At 36.4% G+C, this 18,326-nt stretch overlaps 1 protein-coding gene across 6 annotated transcripts in view; it reads left to right on the forward strand.

Moving 5' to 3' along the window:
- The window catches only part of klc1a (kinesin light chain 1a), a 40,483-nt gene extending 22,251 nt beyond the window's left edge, over positions 1-18,232 (forward strand). Inside the window, exons 10-17 of one of the 6 annotated variants that reach the window (XM_039672523.2) lie at positions 450-549; positions 1,558-1,610; positions 1,747-1,814; positions 1,938-2,046; positions 3,266-3,427; positions 11,649-11,779; positions 14,603-14,666; positions 15,940-18,232. In XM_039672523.2, the coding sequence (XP_039528457.1) occupies positions 450-549; positions 1,558-1,610; positions 1,747-1,814; positions 1,938-2,046; positions 3,266-3,427; positions 11,649-11,779; positions 14,603-14,666; positions 15,940-16,005 (753 nt within the window). In that variant the 3' untranslated portion in view covers positions 16,006-18,232. The other 5 variants (XM_039672524.2, XR_016145495.1, XM_039672525.2 and 2 more) reach the window with 5 other exon arrangements.
- The last annotated feature ends 94 nt before the right edge of the window (positions 18,233-18,326 follow it).

Consider the following 18,326-nt stretch of genomic DNA (forward strand, 5'->3'; position numbering starts at 1 on the left):
AACGTTTTTTAGTGGAATGCAAAGGTTTTGAGTTGAGGTTCATTTTTGTGACGTGCTCAAGTTCATGGAGACAGAGATGGCAGAAAGCACATTTATTTTACAAAATCACAACGTTTTATTGTGAGTTGTTTTTATTTTTTTTACAGTTTCGAAAGATGTATTACTTTTATCCGTGTGACCGAAAATAATATTTCAAGTTATTTCCGCTGTTGTCAGGAATGCAAGTGATTTCACTTTAGCTTCCACACTCCGCACAAACACTTGCATATGCGCCAAATGATAGTGCATGTTTATCTAAGTTAACGTTAGATAAATGTTAAATAAATGAGTGTATTTATAGTACTAAACTTTTTTATATAGTCAATAAATATACTTGGTCAAATGTAATCTATAAAATTGATACAGATTAGTACATCCCTGTTACTGACCCATTTCTCTCTCTTTCTCAGGCTTCATGCTACCTGAAACAGGGGAAATTTAAGCAGGCCGAGACTCTATATAAGGAGATCCTGACCAGAGCCCATGAGAGAGAATTTGGCTCTGTAGATGGTATGTGTTTTTTTTTTTCTGACCCAGAATATCTTTTTGCATTGTTCTCTACGGAATATAAAAATTTGCTCGACACTATTCTACTTAAAAATAAACCTCACAAGCATGTTTTATACAGTCAGCAACAGCGACACAGCTTACCAGACTGGAATTATGCAGAATTCAAAGTGAAGCTCAACATGCTCCTTAGGGCTGAAGGATATGTTATTTATTCATTATATATTTGTTATGATTTTCCTGGCGATATAAAATGAGTCCTCTTTGTGAAAATAGCAATATTTATATTTAGCAAATTTATTTGACAGGTATTTTGTAAGATTATATATTTTTTTTTTACCGTCACTTTTGATCAATTTAATGCATCCTTACTTATTGACCTCAAGAAACGGTTGGATGCATTAAAATATTTTAATTTGAATTGTGTGTAAATGTTGCTGTGAGATGTATTGATTAATGTCAGTGTCTGAAATATGTCAAGATAATATTTATATCATCCAGTCCTAATGGTTGCACACATTTGGAGTCACATGCACAGTTGCACACTCACTTTCAATCATCTTTGTTACTCTAGTTCCGGGTCCAATTGCATAAACATAGCCATTATGTTTAACTAGTATGACCCAGTCAAGGGGCAGTTAGTCTTACTTTTTGGTAGCAGTTTTAAAGCAAAAAAAATTTAATGGCTAACTTGTAAGACTAGTCTTGGTGGTTTATGCACTTAACAGTTTATGCATCGTCTTTACTTCTCTTACATGCTCTTTCTCTCTCACACACACACTGGCAGGAAGACATGTTGATTAATTCTGAAGCTCTAACCAAGAGCTCATTTGTAAGCTCAAAGCACACACTGTTTCTGTCAGTGAGCTCACTAGTCACCTCAGGCACTAGAAACACCATCACTCATTATATACTTAATAGCTAGAGGCGTGTGTGTGTGTGTGTGTGTGTGTGTCTGTGTGTTTGGGCTTACAGTGATGTTGTTTTTATGTCCTTTGTTTCCCCCTGCAGATGAAAATAAACCCATCTGGATGCATGCCGAGGAGAGAGAAGAACAGAGCAAGGTGAGAACAGGTCAAGGGTCACAGGACGAGAGTAATGTTTATACTACAGTATGCTTTAATGTTGAGTATCAGCTCTGTCCAGATGGTACTTTCAGTGTTTTTGAGAGCTTGTTTCTAAACGCTTTCTGTGTTTCAGGGCAAGCAGAAGGATGGCTCTCCGTTTGGAGAATATGGTGGCTGGTACAAGGCCTGTAAAGTAGACAGGTCAGATATTCCCTCATCTGCTGCATGCATTGATACAAGTATACACAATTTGTTTAGCCTCGGATTTCACAGTCTTACTTCTGCAGCATCACAATGTAATGTTTTCCCGTCTGACTTCTGCAGCCCCACTGTGACGACCACACTGAAGAATCTTGGCGCTCTCTACAAGAGACAGGGCAAGTTTGAGGCTGCAGAGACCCTGGAGGAGGCGGCTTTGCGCTCCAGAAAACAGGTGTGTGTGGGTGGGTGGATGGGTGGTCTGTTGGTTAAATACAAATGCTGTCCAGCTGCCACTCAGGGTTCAAAAGGTCTCATAAAGGTTTAGCTTGGTCATATTAGAGCATACGCCACTCGCATTGAACAAAGGTTGGGTTTTATGTGTATTTTCAACAAACCATATTATAAATGTGTGTGTGTCGTCAGATTTGAGATGAATCACAGTGCAAGTGTGTATACAATGTGTTATATTAATATATAATGTATGGTGTGTGTGTGTATATATAGTATTTAAAATGATTTAATATATAATGTTATTTTAAAATTGTGTGTGTGTTATATATATTAGGGCTGTCAAACGATTAATCGCGATTAATCGCATCCAAAATAAATGTTTGTGTTTACATAATATATGTGGGTGCACTGTGTATAATTATTTTATATATATAAATACACACACATGCTTGTATATATTTAAGAAATATTTTCATGTATATGCTGTATATAGATTTATATATAATTTATATTATATATAAATATTTTATATATAAATAATATTTTTTATTAAATATATTTGCATGTGTGTGTGTGTGTGTGTGTATATATTTATATACAAAATAATTATACACAGTGCACTCACGTATATTATGTAAACACAAACATTTATTTTGGATGCGATTAATCGTTTGACAGCCCTAATATATATATAATTTTTTATGTTTTTATATATTTTTTTTTATATTTTTATTTTTTCATTATTTATTATACATACTCCTGACGAAGGTCGTGTGACCGAAACGTTGTGTGTGAATAAACTTCATTAAAAAGTGCAAGTAACGATAGTGTGCTTAAATGACTAGCTTATCTGCTTAAATGACTAGCTAGTCTGGTCTTATTATCCGACGCACCTATCACCTGCAGGTGTGCGATGGAGTTTGGTCACTTCATTATTTATTATAAAATATCTAAAAAAAAAAAAGTAAATAAGAAATTAAATTTGTGAAATATATAAGATAATTATAATTAAGAATTTTCAAACTGCATTGATTTATATTGACAATGACAACCAAAAAGGACCAAAAAAAGAACCGTAAGTTAGTTTTTTTAGAATACAAAGTCACTATAAATTTCTATAAATGGGTAGATAGATTTGTTGGTCAAAGCTCATAAAAATATGATTGTTTTGAATTGATCAGACCATATTTGTTAATTTTGTGTCGTCTGTCTTCCTCCAGGGTCTGGACACGGCACATAAGCAGCGTGTGGCGGAGGTGCTGGGAGACCCTGAAGTACGAGAGAAGCAGCGGAGCCGTGAGAGCCTGACCTCTGACACGGTGAAATACGAAAGCGGCCCTGACGGAGGAGAGGAAGTGAGTATGAGCGTGGAGTGGAACGGGGTAAGTACAGTACACACCGCCCAAGCCCACACACACAACAACATCTCACGGGTCTCTGAGTCCTGGCAGGCATAAATATTCAGTGAGAGCATAGTGATGTAGGGCGGCATGTAATTCTGACCTGACAAGACACAATAATTCCCACATACATTCACCCCACCTCACATCCAGACTGAATCACATGATGAATAATGCATTTGGATGTGTGCCAGTGCATTGACCAAACTCTTAAAGGGTTAGTTCACCCAAAAATGAAAATTAAGTCATTAATTACTCACCCCCATGCTGTACCAACCCCGTAAGACCTTCGTTCGTCTTCGGAACACAAATGAAGATATTTTTGATTAAATTTGAGAGCTGTATAACTACCACATTGGCTGCCTAAGGGACTGCCTCTTGACGGCCCAAAAAGTCAATGAAGAAAATGTTTAAATATCCCAAGTGACTACCGTGGCTCAACTATATGTTTATCAAGCGACGCGAATACTTTTTGTGCGAAAAAACAAACAAAAATAACGAGTTTTTTCGACTATTTCTTTTCTTCCTTGTAGGCCAGAACGAGACTTCCTTATAGATTTCCACGACGCATGCGCGAGAATTGCGATCTGAAGTAGTGAAGGCTGGTGTGAGCAGATCGCAAATCTCGCGCATGCGTCGTGGAAATCTAAGGAATTCTCGTTCTGGCCTACAAGGAAGAAAATAAATAGTCGAATAAACTCGTTATTTTTTTTTTTTTCGCACAAAAAGTATTCGCGTCGCTTGATAAACATATAGTTGAGCCACGGTAGTCACTTGGGATATTTAAACATTTTCTTCATTGACTTTCTGGGCCGTCAAGAGGCAGTCCTTTAGGAGCCAATGTGGTAGTTATACAGCTCTCAAATTTAATCAAAAATATCTTCATTTGTGTTCCGAAGACGAACGAAGGTCTTACGGGGTTGGTACAGCATGGGGGTGAGTAATTAATGACTTAATTTTCATTTTTGGGTGAACTAACCCTTTAAGATAGGAACATGAATCACTGAAACCAGATAAAGCTAATTATATAATTACAGTGGCTTGTATTGAGTTTAGAATCAGAAATATGAAAGTAACCTCAGTCAGTTCAGCATTACTGCTCTCAAAGAGAAGCGTGTGGAATTTGCAGGCCTGTTTCTGGGGCTCAAATTGTGTTGTATTGTAGTTACGCTTTATACTTTCTGACTCCATACATCATTGTAGTCATATTCCTCTTGCTGATTGAGTGTCAAATGAATTTGCCTGTAGTGCTTTATACTGTAGGTGCCTGACTTGAAACCCTATTAACCCTTTCAACCATGAATTAACTCCAATTATATTCATTGACTGCAGAGAATGTTTTTTACATACTGTTTATATTTTGCACTCATTTTTTATACGTGATACACTACCAGTCAAATTTTTGGACTCACTTGAGTGAATTTCTGATTGATTTAAAAGCTGATTTTGAGTCTTATAATGAACTTTTTGAAGTTGTAGATGCATTTAGATGTTAATTATAATAATGTTATTTTACAGAATAATAATAATAATAGCAATAATAATGATTATGATTAAATTTTATACAATTATTTTGATAATAGTAGTACATGTAATATATTTTAATATTAATAATAACATTATTATTTTTATAGGAGTTGTCCAGACATTTAAGTGGTAGTGTATTCATACACATTTGATATATTCAAGAGTATTAATGTTTGATTCCGTTAAGTTATTATTTTCGTCTTTTATTGTATTTTATAAAATATACGTATATTAAAGAAAAAAACATGTCTTTAAACAATAGTAAACACTTTAATTATTGATATACCTGCGGTTTCTAAAATAATTGCTAAGCAGGTGAGTTGCATTATTGAAATAAATCTCATGCATTTGCAATTTAAATCACAGCTTGTCTTTTAAACACACTCAATCCTTAAATTAACAGAATTTCTTAAATGCCAGACACAATGAATTGAAAAATGTTTCACAAGTTTAATGAATGAACCAAATCATCATTAATCTAAACGGAAATCATTCATTCATTAACTTCCTCTCTGTAGCTTAGCATTAGATGAATATGAACTGCTTGTAAGTCAGATGTTTCATAGCTGCTGTTTTGATCATCACACCTCTGCTGTAGTCTCTCTGCAATTCTGAGTCACAACTTTTAAGCTGCCGTAGCAACAGTAACCATAGCTCCAAGACAACCAATCAGCATCCCCCATGCCGAGACCCCACCCTCCAATTCAGATTGTGGGAGGCTCCCATCAGATTCATCGAGCTGGTTTGCCTGTGATCTCATTCACCTGAATTTCCCTTCCCTGTCTTTCTTGCTTATGTCCTTGTCTCTTTCTCTCGCGCACACGGCTCAGTACTTCACTATATACTGTACTGTTATATTGTAAATCTTTCTCAAACATGCTTTTGTTTTTCTTACACACACAGGCACTCACGTAGCATAAAGTCAGCAAGGTCTTACATTCACGTACATGTTGGCGTGGGCTGTGTGTTCTGTACTCCTGGTGTGTTTTTCTGATTGAATGCATGCTCTCTAATCCTATTTGTGAATGTGTGTTTGTTTGCACACTTAAAGTATCCTCTTGCTTGCCAGTCCATTTTGTGTTATTGTCCTCATCTATTCATATCCCTCTCCCAGGAAAATATGAGGTCCATAATGTATCAGCTTGCACAAATCAATAGGACCTCAGGGTTGATAGTGTGCCATTTTTAGACCTTGCTCAGGGTTGTAACAATAGAGTCATGGAAAGGTGCCTGTGGCTTTGGCCTCTAAACAAGACTACTATGCTGAATTTAACAAGCACATGATCCCATGTGTGATCACAGTGGCACAATATTTGTGTTCTTTGTTTTGTTCCAGATTTCATTTGCTTTTGTTTATGCCCCTGGGAGTTGCTGTTGTTCTTCTGAGGAGTATATTATTAGTACAATCCATTTACGTGTTCCCTCTTGACTTAACACATATGCAGAAAATTGCAAAAAAATCACGTTTCTGTGATGGTAATGATATTTGTATATTGACCGATGCTAAAAACCTGGCAAATACATTAATGATTTGATCCTGATTTGTTAGAATCAGATGTTAACATCACTCTTGATCCGCCACAAAACGCAATAGGGTATTTTTCCATTGGCTTTTGGATTAGTGATGAAAATATGCTCTATGGTGAAACCAAAGTTTATGATTCGAACACATTGTCCATCAAGACAGTCTTCATAAATGAACAAAACTTTTATGATTTTTTTTTTTTACCAGAAGTAAAAACAAAAGACTGACTTTATATACTTCAACGTCACCACCACTAAGCTTCCAACAACATAAACACAACAAGGCTGTAAAAGCAGATTTTATGTCATAGAATTAAACACAGTTAAACATTATTTCAGACATTTAACCTAAAACCCATTAAAAAATCCATTAACTTTAGGACTTTAGCAACCGTAAGTGCAAAAATGCTACCTCATTTCTGGGTTTTAAATGAGTCCCAATATGATTTTTTACTTTTTTTTTTAATTTTTTTGTTTGTAATGTTTCTGTTTGATCATGAAAAATGTCTGCAAATTTACAAAGCACCAAAGTCCACTCCAAAAGGGAGTACTCTATATCAGTGCGCGCTGTCTCTGAACTCCCTGAAATGCCCTTGATTGTAGCCTTTTGTTTTCATTTACAAAATTCCCACCCAAGGCATACAAAAAAAAAAAAAAAGCACAAGGCCTGGTTGAGTTGCATTAGTAGTGTGTTGTCGACATGTCCAAGAGACGCCGTTTTTTTTTTTTTGTCATTCCAGCTCATGTTGGTGTTTTTTGACTATGATGTAAACGTGTTTCTAAAAGACCCCATAAACAAATTATGAACCAGTATATAATCACAACAGAACCCCTTTAAGACTAATTCCTGCAGAACTCTGTTGGAATTGCTGAATTTTTTGAATTTTTTCGAGAAGTATTTGCTCATATTAAACTACTCAGCAGCTCATGACAGCAGCTGATTTGAAATGACTCAAAAAAGTTTGCTCTAATGCTATAGCGCCCCTTGTGGCATCTCTGAGAATGCAGAGAGAAGAGAAGTGTGTACTGGCGTAATGGAGGCCAGCGAGTGCGAGTTAACCTCAAGGCCTCAAGAGGCGCACTAGCAACTGACGCTAGATGCTGTGGTCTTTTAGCGCCCTTGTTAGCGCTCCTGCTTATCATGCAGTAAATGCTGATTGCTTGGAGCGGTGCAAGTAGAACCAGAGGGGTTACGTTGGTGCCGTGACCCGGATGGGTCAGTGTAACGGAGGCAAGCAAGTCGAACTGGGGCGAGTAGAACCGGAGGGGTTACACTGGCACAATTTGAGCATTTGCTTGTGTACAGTATGTTCCAGGCCTTACTGCCATTTTAACATTTTGTGTTTCACCTTCTGTATCTCTTGCTTTTCACATCTGTCTCTTTTCATTGTCTGCACTTTCAATTTCAGTCTCCCTAATAATATAACATTTTGTCTCTGTTCCTCTTTCTCTATAACCTCTCTCTTCTCCTTGTGTACTTATTCTGCCTCCTCTTGCATTGCTCTCTCTCTCTTTCTTTCTCGTGTGGTTGGCAGGTGTAACTCCAGGTGCCTTGTTGTGGTTGTTGAACTTACCTTCTGCATGATGGATGCCATCCTCATCCCCCCCTCTCCAGCTTTGATGTTTTTCGTCTCCTCTCTCCGAACGGCACCTTTCCTTCTCCTCCTCCTCCTCCTGTGGGCATAAGTGGGCTAAACCAGACCCGACCTGGCCAAGTTCCTTGGCCTTTCCTTCTTGTCAAAGCTGAACTAAGTCTCTCTTCTATCTTACAGCACTATAATAATCTGTCAGTCTGTAATGTGTCTGTAGAGAGGTCTCTTCTTGTCCATCAGTCTCTTTAACTGTTTGTCTGCCACTATGTCTATGTCTCTAATTACCTTCCTTTAGAGCTCCATCTCAGAGTCTCCTGCTGTATAAATCTCTCTCTTAGTAAAGACTCTGTTTTCCTGATCAAATACTCCAGAGGGACCTTTTTTAAAGGGATACTCCACTTTTTTGGAAATAGGCTATTTTTTTCCTGCAGTTTTCACAGTTTCTGGTCCCATTGACTTCAATAGGAGGAAAAAATATATACTATGGAAGTCAATGGGACCAGAAACTGTCTGGTTACTGATATTCTTCTAAAAATCTGAAAATCGGCTGAATGGATTCGAAAATGGTAAAACTCAACTGTTTAACTCTGGGGGAGTTGTAAAATGAGCCTATTTCCCAAAAAAAGTGGAGTATCCTTTTAACACTGATTGGATTTGTCGTCTTGATATCGCTGCTTTGGTGTTTAAGCAATAGTTCACTCAAGAATAAAAATTCTGTCATTATTTACTCACCCTCTGAATCTATTTGCTGTTATGTTTTCCATTAAACACAAAGGGAATTTTTGTTCATAATGAGTGACCATATCTGTCAAAAATAGTTGACTTGCACTCTTTTACAAGTCTGTATAAAAGAGCTGTGTGAAGAGACCTTAGAGTAGAAATTATATTTAATATAGGGCTGACCTATTACATACAAGTTTGTTTATATAATATGTGTATATATAAACAAACTTTTGTTAGATTAATCGATTTGACCAATTAAAACCAACTCTACTCTTAAATAATGTCTATGCTGTTCATTTGACATACATCCTCCATAAAAACAATATTCTGCGTGCAATAATAAGTTAAACTCAAAAGCATTTTTGGCATATTGTTAATATAAAATAACTTGCATTTCTCAAAAAAAAAAAAAACAGTAAAAATCATACTTATAATAACAGTAATTTGTCAAGCTTCCTAAAAGTTTAAAATAAATTCAATTTGATTTAGTATAATTGTGTAGATCTTTAGACATGTGGTCATACTTTTGAAACCATATTTATATATATATATATATATATAATTTATAAAAAAAAATTAAATTAATTTTTATTTAGCTATTATTTTGTCTTGTGAAATATGGAAACATTTCCATTTCCATTATGTGTAATTGATTGTTCAGGGCAGTGCTGAAGCAAAAAAAGCAAATGAAATCCTTTAAAATTATATATTAAGATAAGTGAATAAATAGGGGGAGGGATGAGTCGAAATTTGAAATTTTCTAATCACCATTATGCCAGAAATGCTATAAATAGAGCTTCTCTCTTATTGACGCTAACATTGATTTAAGCTGCAAGGCCTGTGACACTCATTGGTTCCCGTCAATGTCTTGTAGTGCTGGGAGCCATTTGAACTTTGTCCGAAAGTGAGCCCTGTAATGCTATCTCTCTCTCACACATTTCCTGTACAGTGCATTAATGTGGCATGGTTGTGTTGTTCAGCATTTGTATAGACCAGCAAATCTTGTTTTTCACACACTTTTTCAAACCATTTCATATTGTTCATGATTCAGAGACCATTGTATATAGTAGATCACTAGAAAAGGGAGATGGGCAAATGGGAAGGATTAGATGGGACGAATAGAAGCATGTCTGTAGAATCTGATGCTCTTGTTTTCTTTCTTCTACTAACATGTTCTTTGGTGTGTTGCTGCATCTTGTGTCTTTCATAACTAAATAAAACTGACTTTGCTGACCACAGCCTCTGCTTGTGTTCTCCTTCTCTTTATCTGTTCTTGAAAGCATATGTGTGTTTTTCCGGTGAAACGTTTAAACCTGATGTCGTGTGTGTGTGAGTTGGATGTGTTGTGGCTGATTGCTGTAACTGCTTGTCTTTTTAAATGGAGGTGGTGGTCTTGATTTTTCTGGCTCAGTGTTGCATCTTCTTCAGACCTCTCCTCCTCCCCTTTCCACCTCCATCACCCCCTTCCAAGCCCCTGTTCAGGGGGTCAAAGGTGAGGGGTCGCAGCAGAAGAGACTGCAGCAGAGCAGATTGTGGTAAAGATCGGAGGACGAACTGTATTGGGACCTGCAGAATATTACAGGGTTCATGGGAAGATTTCAAACATGGGCACTTAAAATTATTTTTTTAATTGCTATAGTGATCTTACTAGTAATGCTCAGCTCTAAAATGTTTCATTAGCTAGAAATTGCTGTTTTATGAGTGCAGTATACGGTTCTATAATTATTTCGTAATGTTTAATCATGCTTATCTAGCACTCATGAATAACTAAAAAAAAGTAATGGAGAGTCATTTATAAATAGTAGTAAATATTCTTTATTACTAGAGTTGAGTGTGAGAATTATTATTATAATTTAGATTATTCTTTCTGAAAAGTTGAACTGAAATTTAACTCTGGTCATGTGTAAGCCATAACTAAGAGATTTAGACAGGTTTAAAGGGTTAGTTCACTCAAAACGACCTAATGTCGTTCCAAACCCGTAAGAATTTTGTTCATTTTCAGAACACAAATGAAGATATTTTTAAATAAAATCTCTTTTAAAATTCTTAAATAAAATCTCTTTTTGTCCCTCCATTGACAGCTATGTAACTACCATTTTAATGCTTCAAAAATGTCAAAGAGATCGTAAAACTAATCCATATGAATTGAACAGTTTAGTCCAAATTTTCTGAAGGGACTTGATTGCTTTATATGATGAACATATTGAATTCATGCTTTTATTCACACTTAAGCATTGATCAGTGGACATAAAGAAATATATACGTATATATATATATATATATATATATATATATATATATATATATACATATACATACAACCTGACCAGCAAATTTGTTATGAAAGCTTATATAATTCAAATATGGTCATATTTTTAGTTCTAGTGTTTAAGTTAGTTCACCCAAAAATGAAAATTGTCATAAAAATTTGCTCACCCTTATATCAGTCCAAACTGAGAAAGACATTTGTTCATCTTTAGGACATAAATTAGGATGTTTTAATATTCTCAGAATTTTTGTCCATTCAATTGAACGCTCGAGTTCATAAAGACAAAGGAAATCCATATGAATGGACATGATTGTTTTGTATTGTTTGTCATATAACTAAATGGCTTGGAATGACATGAGGGTGAGTCATTTATAACAGAATTTTCTTTTTCGACTGAACTATCCCTTTTAAACCAACATAACCGAGGACCATATTTCCAGATCCAGGTAAGTGATCATTGTGCTTGAGTGTGTTTGAGGATGAGCTTGTGTCAGTGGCCTCTTTCACTAATGTGCAGTATATAACGTAAGTCTGTGTGGTTTTAACGCTGCGGCGTCTCTTTTGGCAGGACGGCTCGGGCTCGTTGAAGCGCAGCGGTTCCTTTAGTAAACTGCGGGCCTCTATCCGACGCAGCAGCGAGAAACTGGTCCGCAAGCTCAAAGGAGGCGGCTTACGAGAAAACGAACCCAAAAATCCTGGGTAACTATCACCACATCCATCCCTATTTTCAGACCATACCTCCCCTTTCCAAAATCCCAAACCTTCCCAGTACGGACTCAACAATGGGTAGGCGAACATGACATGACCATACACTGGAATAGCAACTTGAATGGCCATATGGTTTGAAAACTGGGACAGAAGAATGCTCAGACTTTTGGGAAGACATTGTTAAAATGATTCGAATAGAGTTTCAACTAAACTCTGCAGTGAAGTAGATCTTGAGCAGTTTAGGATCCCACTGGGACAGAATTACAATCTGTATCTCTGTCTGAAATGCCACTAGACATTTTAAAGATAATTTAAATGTCATTGGGAGCCATAGACTGTAAATATAGAAAGCATGAAGTGAATTAAAGTGAAACTGAAAAACTCTAAACACTGGATGACACCAAAACAAAATTGCTTTTAAGAGGGTTTATGGGACCGGTTTTATCGAATTATCTCTTTAATGTGAGGAAGGCAGGTGATTTTTTGCACACTGTGGTAACGTTATAATGAAGGAAAGTCCTCTACCGGTATATAGGTCTTTCTCTTTCACTGCCCATTTTTAAGTGGATGAAGGGGTTTGCTTGCTTTATTAACTGGGCTGTATTTTTTTGCACATGAATAAACCTGCTTAACCCTGAATGACATATTGACATCTAACGTGACGGACGGAGGACATTATGATGCAGTGTGTTCAGGACGGCTCACTGGGGTTCCTGTAGCATCTGATTTGCCAGATGTGACTAACTTTCTCTCTTTACCCTGTAAAATGCCATTAATTTTTTTATTTATTCTTTGCATTTTATCTATTTTCTGCCGTGTGTTATGATTACTTTGTTCATCTTTTATGCCTTTTTTGCCTGGTGGTTTTCTTGATGCCTTTTTGTGTCTGCTTGGATTCTGATTTGAGGACTTTTATTACTCTGTGCGGTGTTGTACATTTGTTTAATTGAATAAACATTTCCATGCAAATTTGCTGTCTGCTGCATGCCTGTTTCCTCCATTTTCTGTCTTTTGGTCCCACTTGCGGTGTTATCCAATTTTTTTTTTTTACCTTTCTTCATTATCTCGTCTTTGTCTACCAACTCCTTGGCAAACTACTTCTTTTTACTGTTGTACAATGGACCCTTTTCATAGACTGTGATGATGCGTTTACACACTTAACATTGTAAATAATTTTTTTTAAATGTATATTTTAAATTTAATATACATTTATAATACTATACTTTTAGCATTAAATTACAGAAAGCTAGTAAATAGTGCTGTGTGAGGCTGAGGGAGTGACGGCAAATTTGAATGCTATAATATTCCTGTATTTAAATTCATTATTATAGAAGTTCGACTTCCGCTACGGAGAAATCCAGAAGTGTGAAAAGGGTCCATTGCAGCTCATTTTTGGTGCCTGTTTGTTTAGTGTATTTAATTTTGTGCAATGTGTCTTAAAGAAATCACCCTTTTTGGTCTTAAAAAAAGTTTACTCTGGAATGAACATTTTGTCACGATATACTCACCCTCATATCTTTCCAAACCTGACTAGTATTTTCTTAACACCAAACATCAAAAAAATAATCGAAAAGTAGTCCAAATGACTACTGAATTATTTGAAATTCATACAACAGTTTTGTGTGAAAAAATGTACTGAAATTTATTTATTTATTTAAGTCTTTCTCATTTTTTGCAGCGCTCAAAAATATATTTTTCAAATTCAAACTGGTGTCGTATTCAGTTACAATATATGCGAAAACACAAGGCACCAATGTCAGACTTGTAACGCTTGTATTCACCATTTATAAAATTGAATATAAAAAATAGAAGCGTACAGGCTTGAACAAAAACATGAGGGTGAGAAAATACAGACTTATAATAATAACTCAACTGAAATAACCCAGCAGTAATATTACATTTAACAAAAATAAGAGATTTCTCTGTGATTAATGAGAGAAGTGTCAAAAAACAGATGACTAACGTAACACAGTGGCCATGTACACACTAAAGTTATAGGATTGACAATTAAATACTGGCGTGAATCCCCCAAATTATCGTTTTGTGTGTGTAACAGACTCGCTCGTGAAATTCTGATGATTGACGTGATAACCACAGCAACATTCTAGCGTCTCGAGTGTTTGGTATACACTATTTTTGATTAAAGGTAGGGTAGGCAATTTTCAGAGCAGTTAGCAATAGCAAGTTAGCTTTAAAAGCATGAGATCCCACCCTCCCTTCAAAGCCTCTCCAAAGCATCGCCTCCTTCAAAACACATGAACACACACACAGCAGAGACTGCAAAAAGACAAGAGACATGTTAAACTACATATGTCTCAAAGCACATGATATTACAATAATAATGAACAAACATCTTAAAGAGCTCTGGGGTGCGTTTCCCGAAAGCATCGTTAGCCAACTATGGTCGCAAGTTGGTCGCAATTCCCATTGAACTCTATTGGTAACGACGGAACTTGCGACCATAGTTGGCTAAGGATGATTTCGGGAAACGCACCCCTGACCTGTACTATACACCAGATTCATTATCAATTCGTTAATTTAGTTGTAGAAAGTCGTTGTCACTCCCGTAAATTACTGAACAGTGTGTACAAAACAGGATTAAGCACTAATTTATCTGCAGCGTGTACATGGCCAGTATGTCACTGCATGTCTTTCCACTGTGGTGTTTGTATCTTAGTCCACATAGTAATAAAGTAACATCATTGAGTGATTGCTTTTACATGTTTTAACCCACACATTCCCATCCCTCCGTGACCGCTCACACCTGCCCTTTGACCTCACTGACGTGCTTGCATGTGGCTCTCTCGGATGCAGCATGAAGAGGGCCAGCTCTCTTGGAGTTCTCAACCAGCCGGATATTCCTGTGGGAGAACTCAAAGTAAGACGACATCTTTCTTTTCTGCTCTTTCTCTCTCCTGACACTTTATTTGTATCTTTTTTTCTGGCCGATCTGTCTTGCACTTTACTGTCTTGCACTTTGTCTTTCAGTCTCGTACTGTTGGATGGGAGCTTCTATTATCAACACACCCACAGCTCTTTCGTTACCATATTAACACACATTAATTAACTGTACGTGTGAGATCTCAGCGGTCACAGACTAACACATCTGATTGTGTTTGCTAAAATCCCTAATAACCACTGATGGTCTTGGGTTATAAAATAAACACTTGTAGGAAACAATCCGGCTAATGCATTGTTCAGTGTATTTATAATATCGAAAGAGATTCATAGACAATTTAACAGTAGTATTTCACATTGTCCTTCTTTTGGGTTTCATTTTCCAGTTCTTTGACTCTATACAGTCTTTAAGGAGTGAAATGAAATGAAAATGTAGTTTTTGTTTTAGTCTACGTTAGCTTTTCAGCTACATGCTAACATACTCTTAAAGGTTTTATTACATTTTGGAATAGATTAAAATGATTCAGAAAAATAATGTGTCAATTTGTATTGATGGTCTTGTCCAGATTTTTGTCCAATTACATGCTTTTTAAGAATGTGAATGACCCTTCTCCTAATACCACCTTGTACCAGCTAGCATTAGCAAGAAGCAAATAATTGTTTACAGAGTTGTAAACTAAACCTCAGGTGTGCTTGACATTGTACACTGTCCAAGTACATTTGATGAGGAATAAACTTTAAATCTGGTATATATTGTGAATGGAATCCAGACATCCTACATTCAGAATGGCATGGTTCTCTCATGACAGTATGTCATCATTTCCTGTCATGAGAGGACCATGCCATTGAACTGCCCCATGGGGAATTGCCATAATGATGTTTGCTCATTTAGAGAATCTTTCCTTTAAAATTACACTGAATTCAGCCATTTTTGTACATTGATTTTAATACAAAAAAGGTTTGTTTGTTTATTCGAAGATTTTACAAGGTGGCAGTTTTACATAAATAAATGTACATAGACAATGAATTTTTCACCCAGACTGCAAGATGTTACACTTGTATTAGCTAAACAGTTTAACATGATTGTGGGCCTTTTTTGCACCCAACAATGTGTCCTGACAAAATGTCAACTAATTAAATATTTATGTGTGAATTGATAATGAGATTATATAATGTAAAATAGACTCGCCCTGAGCGACCTTTTCGTTTACTTCCTTCAGGATCTCCTGAGCTCAGTTTTTTGTATCTTACAGGACCGAAATAATCGTCTAAGGAAGACGCGGGACCTGAGTTCCAGTCACACTGACCTGGCGCATTGACGGTCTGCTGTTGGATGTCCCAACGAAGAGAGGTACTACGAGGTCTCATCATCGGGCTGACGTGAGCTGTGTTCAGACAGGACAACCTTCTCTGGAGGTTACTTTTGCTCTCGAGTCTTTGTATATGTATTTAATTTCTGGCAAGTTAGCTGTAGAAATTATGTAAAAAAAAAATCTCAACCAGAACCAAAGTGCGCAACAAATTTGAAATCGTGTTCTGCAAAGATGAAAAGAAATCCAAGAAAAAATCAATAATGCTATTGGGACTCAGGTTGAGACTAGACACTTTTTTCTGCTTTCATTGGATTTTTCTGTTTTATTTCGAGATGTACGTTGATGCTTTTTGAAACCAACAACTATAGGACCGTTTTTATTGTTGATTATAGTGACTTGAGTAACAGGTGTGCATATTTGACTGTTTATAGACAAAATTGTCCCATTTTTCCCTCTTTGCAACTTAATATTCTGCCATTGTCGAGATTAATGTTGAATACCTTGAGTTACACCAGAGGACCATGATGATGCTCATATTCCCTAGATAAAGTGAGAACTGCACCGTGTTAATGAAGGTCCATGTTTACATGAGTGATGGTTCAATGATGCACATTTTTTTTATTGCTTTTAAGAAGTTGGAGGGACAGGCCTTATTTCTCTAATGGGTTTTATAACACAAGGAAAAGGAAAAATCCTCCCTCGTAGTAAAAAGAAAAAGATTTTAGATGGTTTACGCTGCCATGGTTGAATAAGAATGTGGATTAAATCTCAGGACTGAAAGAACAGATTCAGTATGCAAAGTAACTCTGCACTTTGAACGATCTCATAGGATAATGTTACACTTATCAACCCATTAACTGTTACGAAACTAAATTTAGTTGTTTACCTCAGTTTTATCGATCGCATTTGGTTTATAGATGCTTTCGGTTGATTTAAATGTCGGCTTTGCTTCACTTCTTACACCACCTGAATATTGAAGGTTTTCATGAACAATAACAGCAGGAAGCCTTTATCTTTCTGTTATTTGTGAGGTAAAAGCAACAGTATGTTATCTCACATGGAGTTACTCCAGATAAAAATGCACTGGAATATAAATTCTGTCCCCAGATGTTTAACTACAGTACCTGTTTGAAAGCAGGCGTGCCTTGTGAGTGCCTCGGGCAGGTACTAATGAATGTGGAAGTTGTTGATTTTTGTGTATGACGACAGAACAGTTTGAACTCTTTAAGGTCAAATGTCAGTCATGATATTACTAAATGCATACTTTTTAATACTGTGGTCAATATATATCAGTGTATAATGTCAAGGACTTGTGTTAATATAGTGCACTGCTCAACTGGCCGCCTTGACTTTGTTTCTACGTCTTCTGTATTCATGTAACTCTTTCACTATAACCTTTTTATTGGTGTAATATATTATATTACTGCCTGATGCAGTTGAGTGTGTGTGGATATGTGTGTTTTCTCTGTAAAACGCATGTTAATTCTCTGCATTGTGACCATGTGCAATAGGGTAGCTGCTGTGTGTTGAGTGGATTTGATCTCACATCCGATGTTTTACTGACTAAAGCTGGAATATCCACTCGGCTTGTGTGTTTTAGTTGTCTTTACGGAGTTTAAATGAATAAATAGGCCTATATCATTTGCATTTTTATAGATAGAGGATCCAGTTGCGTTATGTCACTAATTTGAGCTTTGCTACACACTAGTGGGACTAAATGTGCCCTTCACATGTTTGAAATTCATTTTCAGACTGTTTATATGTGTTTTTTGACTGTTGATCAGTTTTTTGAGAATGGGGTTACTGACGTGGCACTCCCTGAAATTAGATGATTTTAATGCTAAAATCCATATGCAATTGCATAGTCTTTAAAAGGTTCAATTTAAATTTAACGAAAGGCAATATAGCATCAAAAATATTATAAAATTTAGGACAAACCATGCGTGTAGTAGCAGGGACTGCTGTGACCTGTATAACCCTGACATATTTATTTTTGTGGTTATTGTTGTTGCATTTCTACTGTCCGTCTCTGTCTTCTACCACTTGTGTTCATTAATGTTGTGTATTTTGTTTCTGTGTATCCTGAATTTCGCACTGGACTCGTGTATCTTCCACTTTCTCAGGCTGCCGCTGCGCTGGCTAAGCTGCATTTACTGCCGTGTTTGTGGTGTTACTTATATTATCGTATGGTATAGTGTACATATACTTGAATAAAGACAACAGATGTACTCTACTACTGTGAGATTGTGTGGGTTTTAGTTCCCCCTGTTGGAGAGTCGAGTGGTTTTTATAACTCTCTACCTTCTTAATGGGGATTAATGTGGCAC

This window comes from Pimephales promelas, chromosome 11 (assembly GCF_988280905.1).
Source record: "Pimephales promelas chromosome 11, fPimPro1.hap1.1, whole genome shotgun sequence".
In the NCBI taxonomy this organism is placed as follows: domain Eukaryota; kingdom Metazoa; phylum Chordata; class Actinopteri; order Cypriniformes; family Leuciscidae; genus Pimephales; species Pimephales promelas.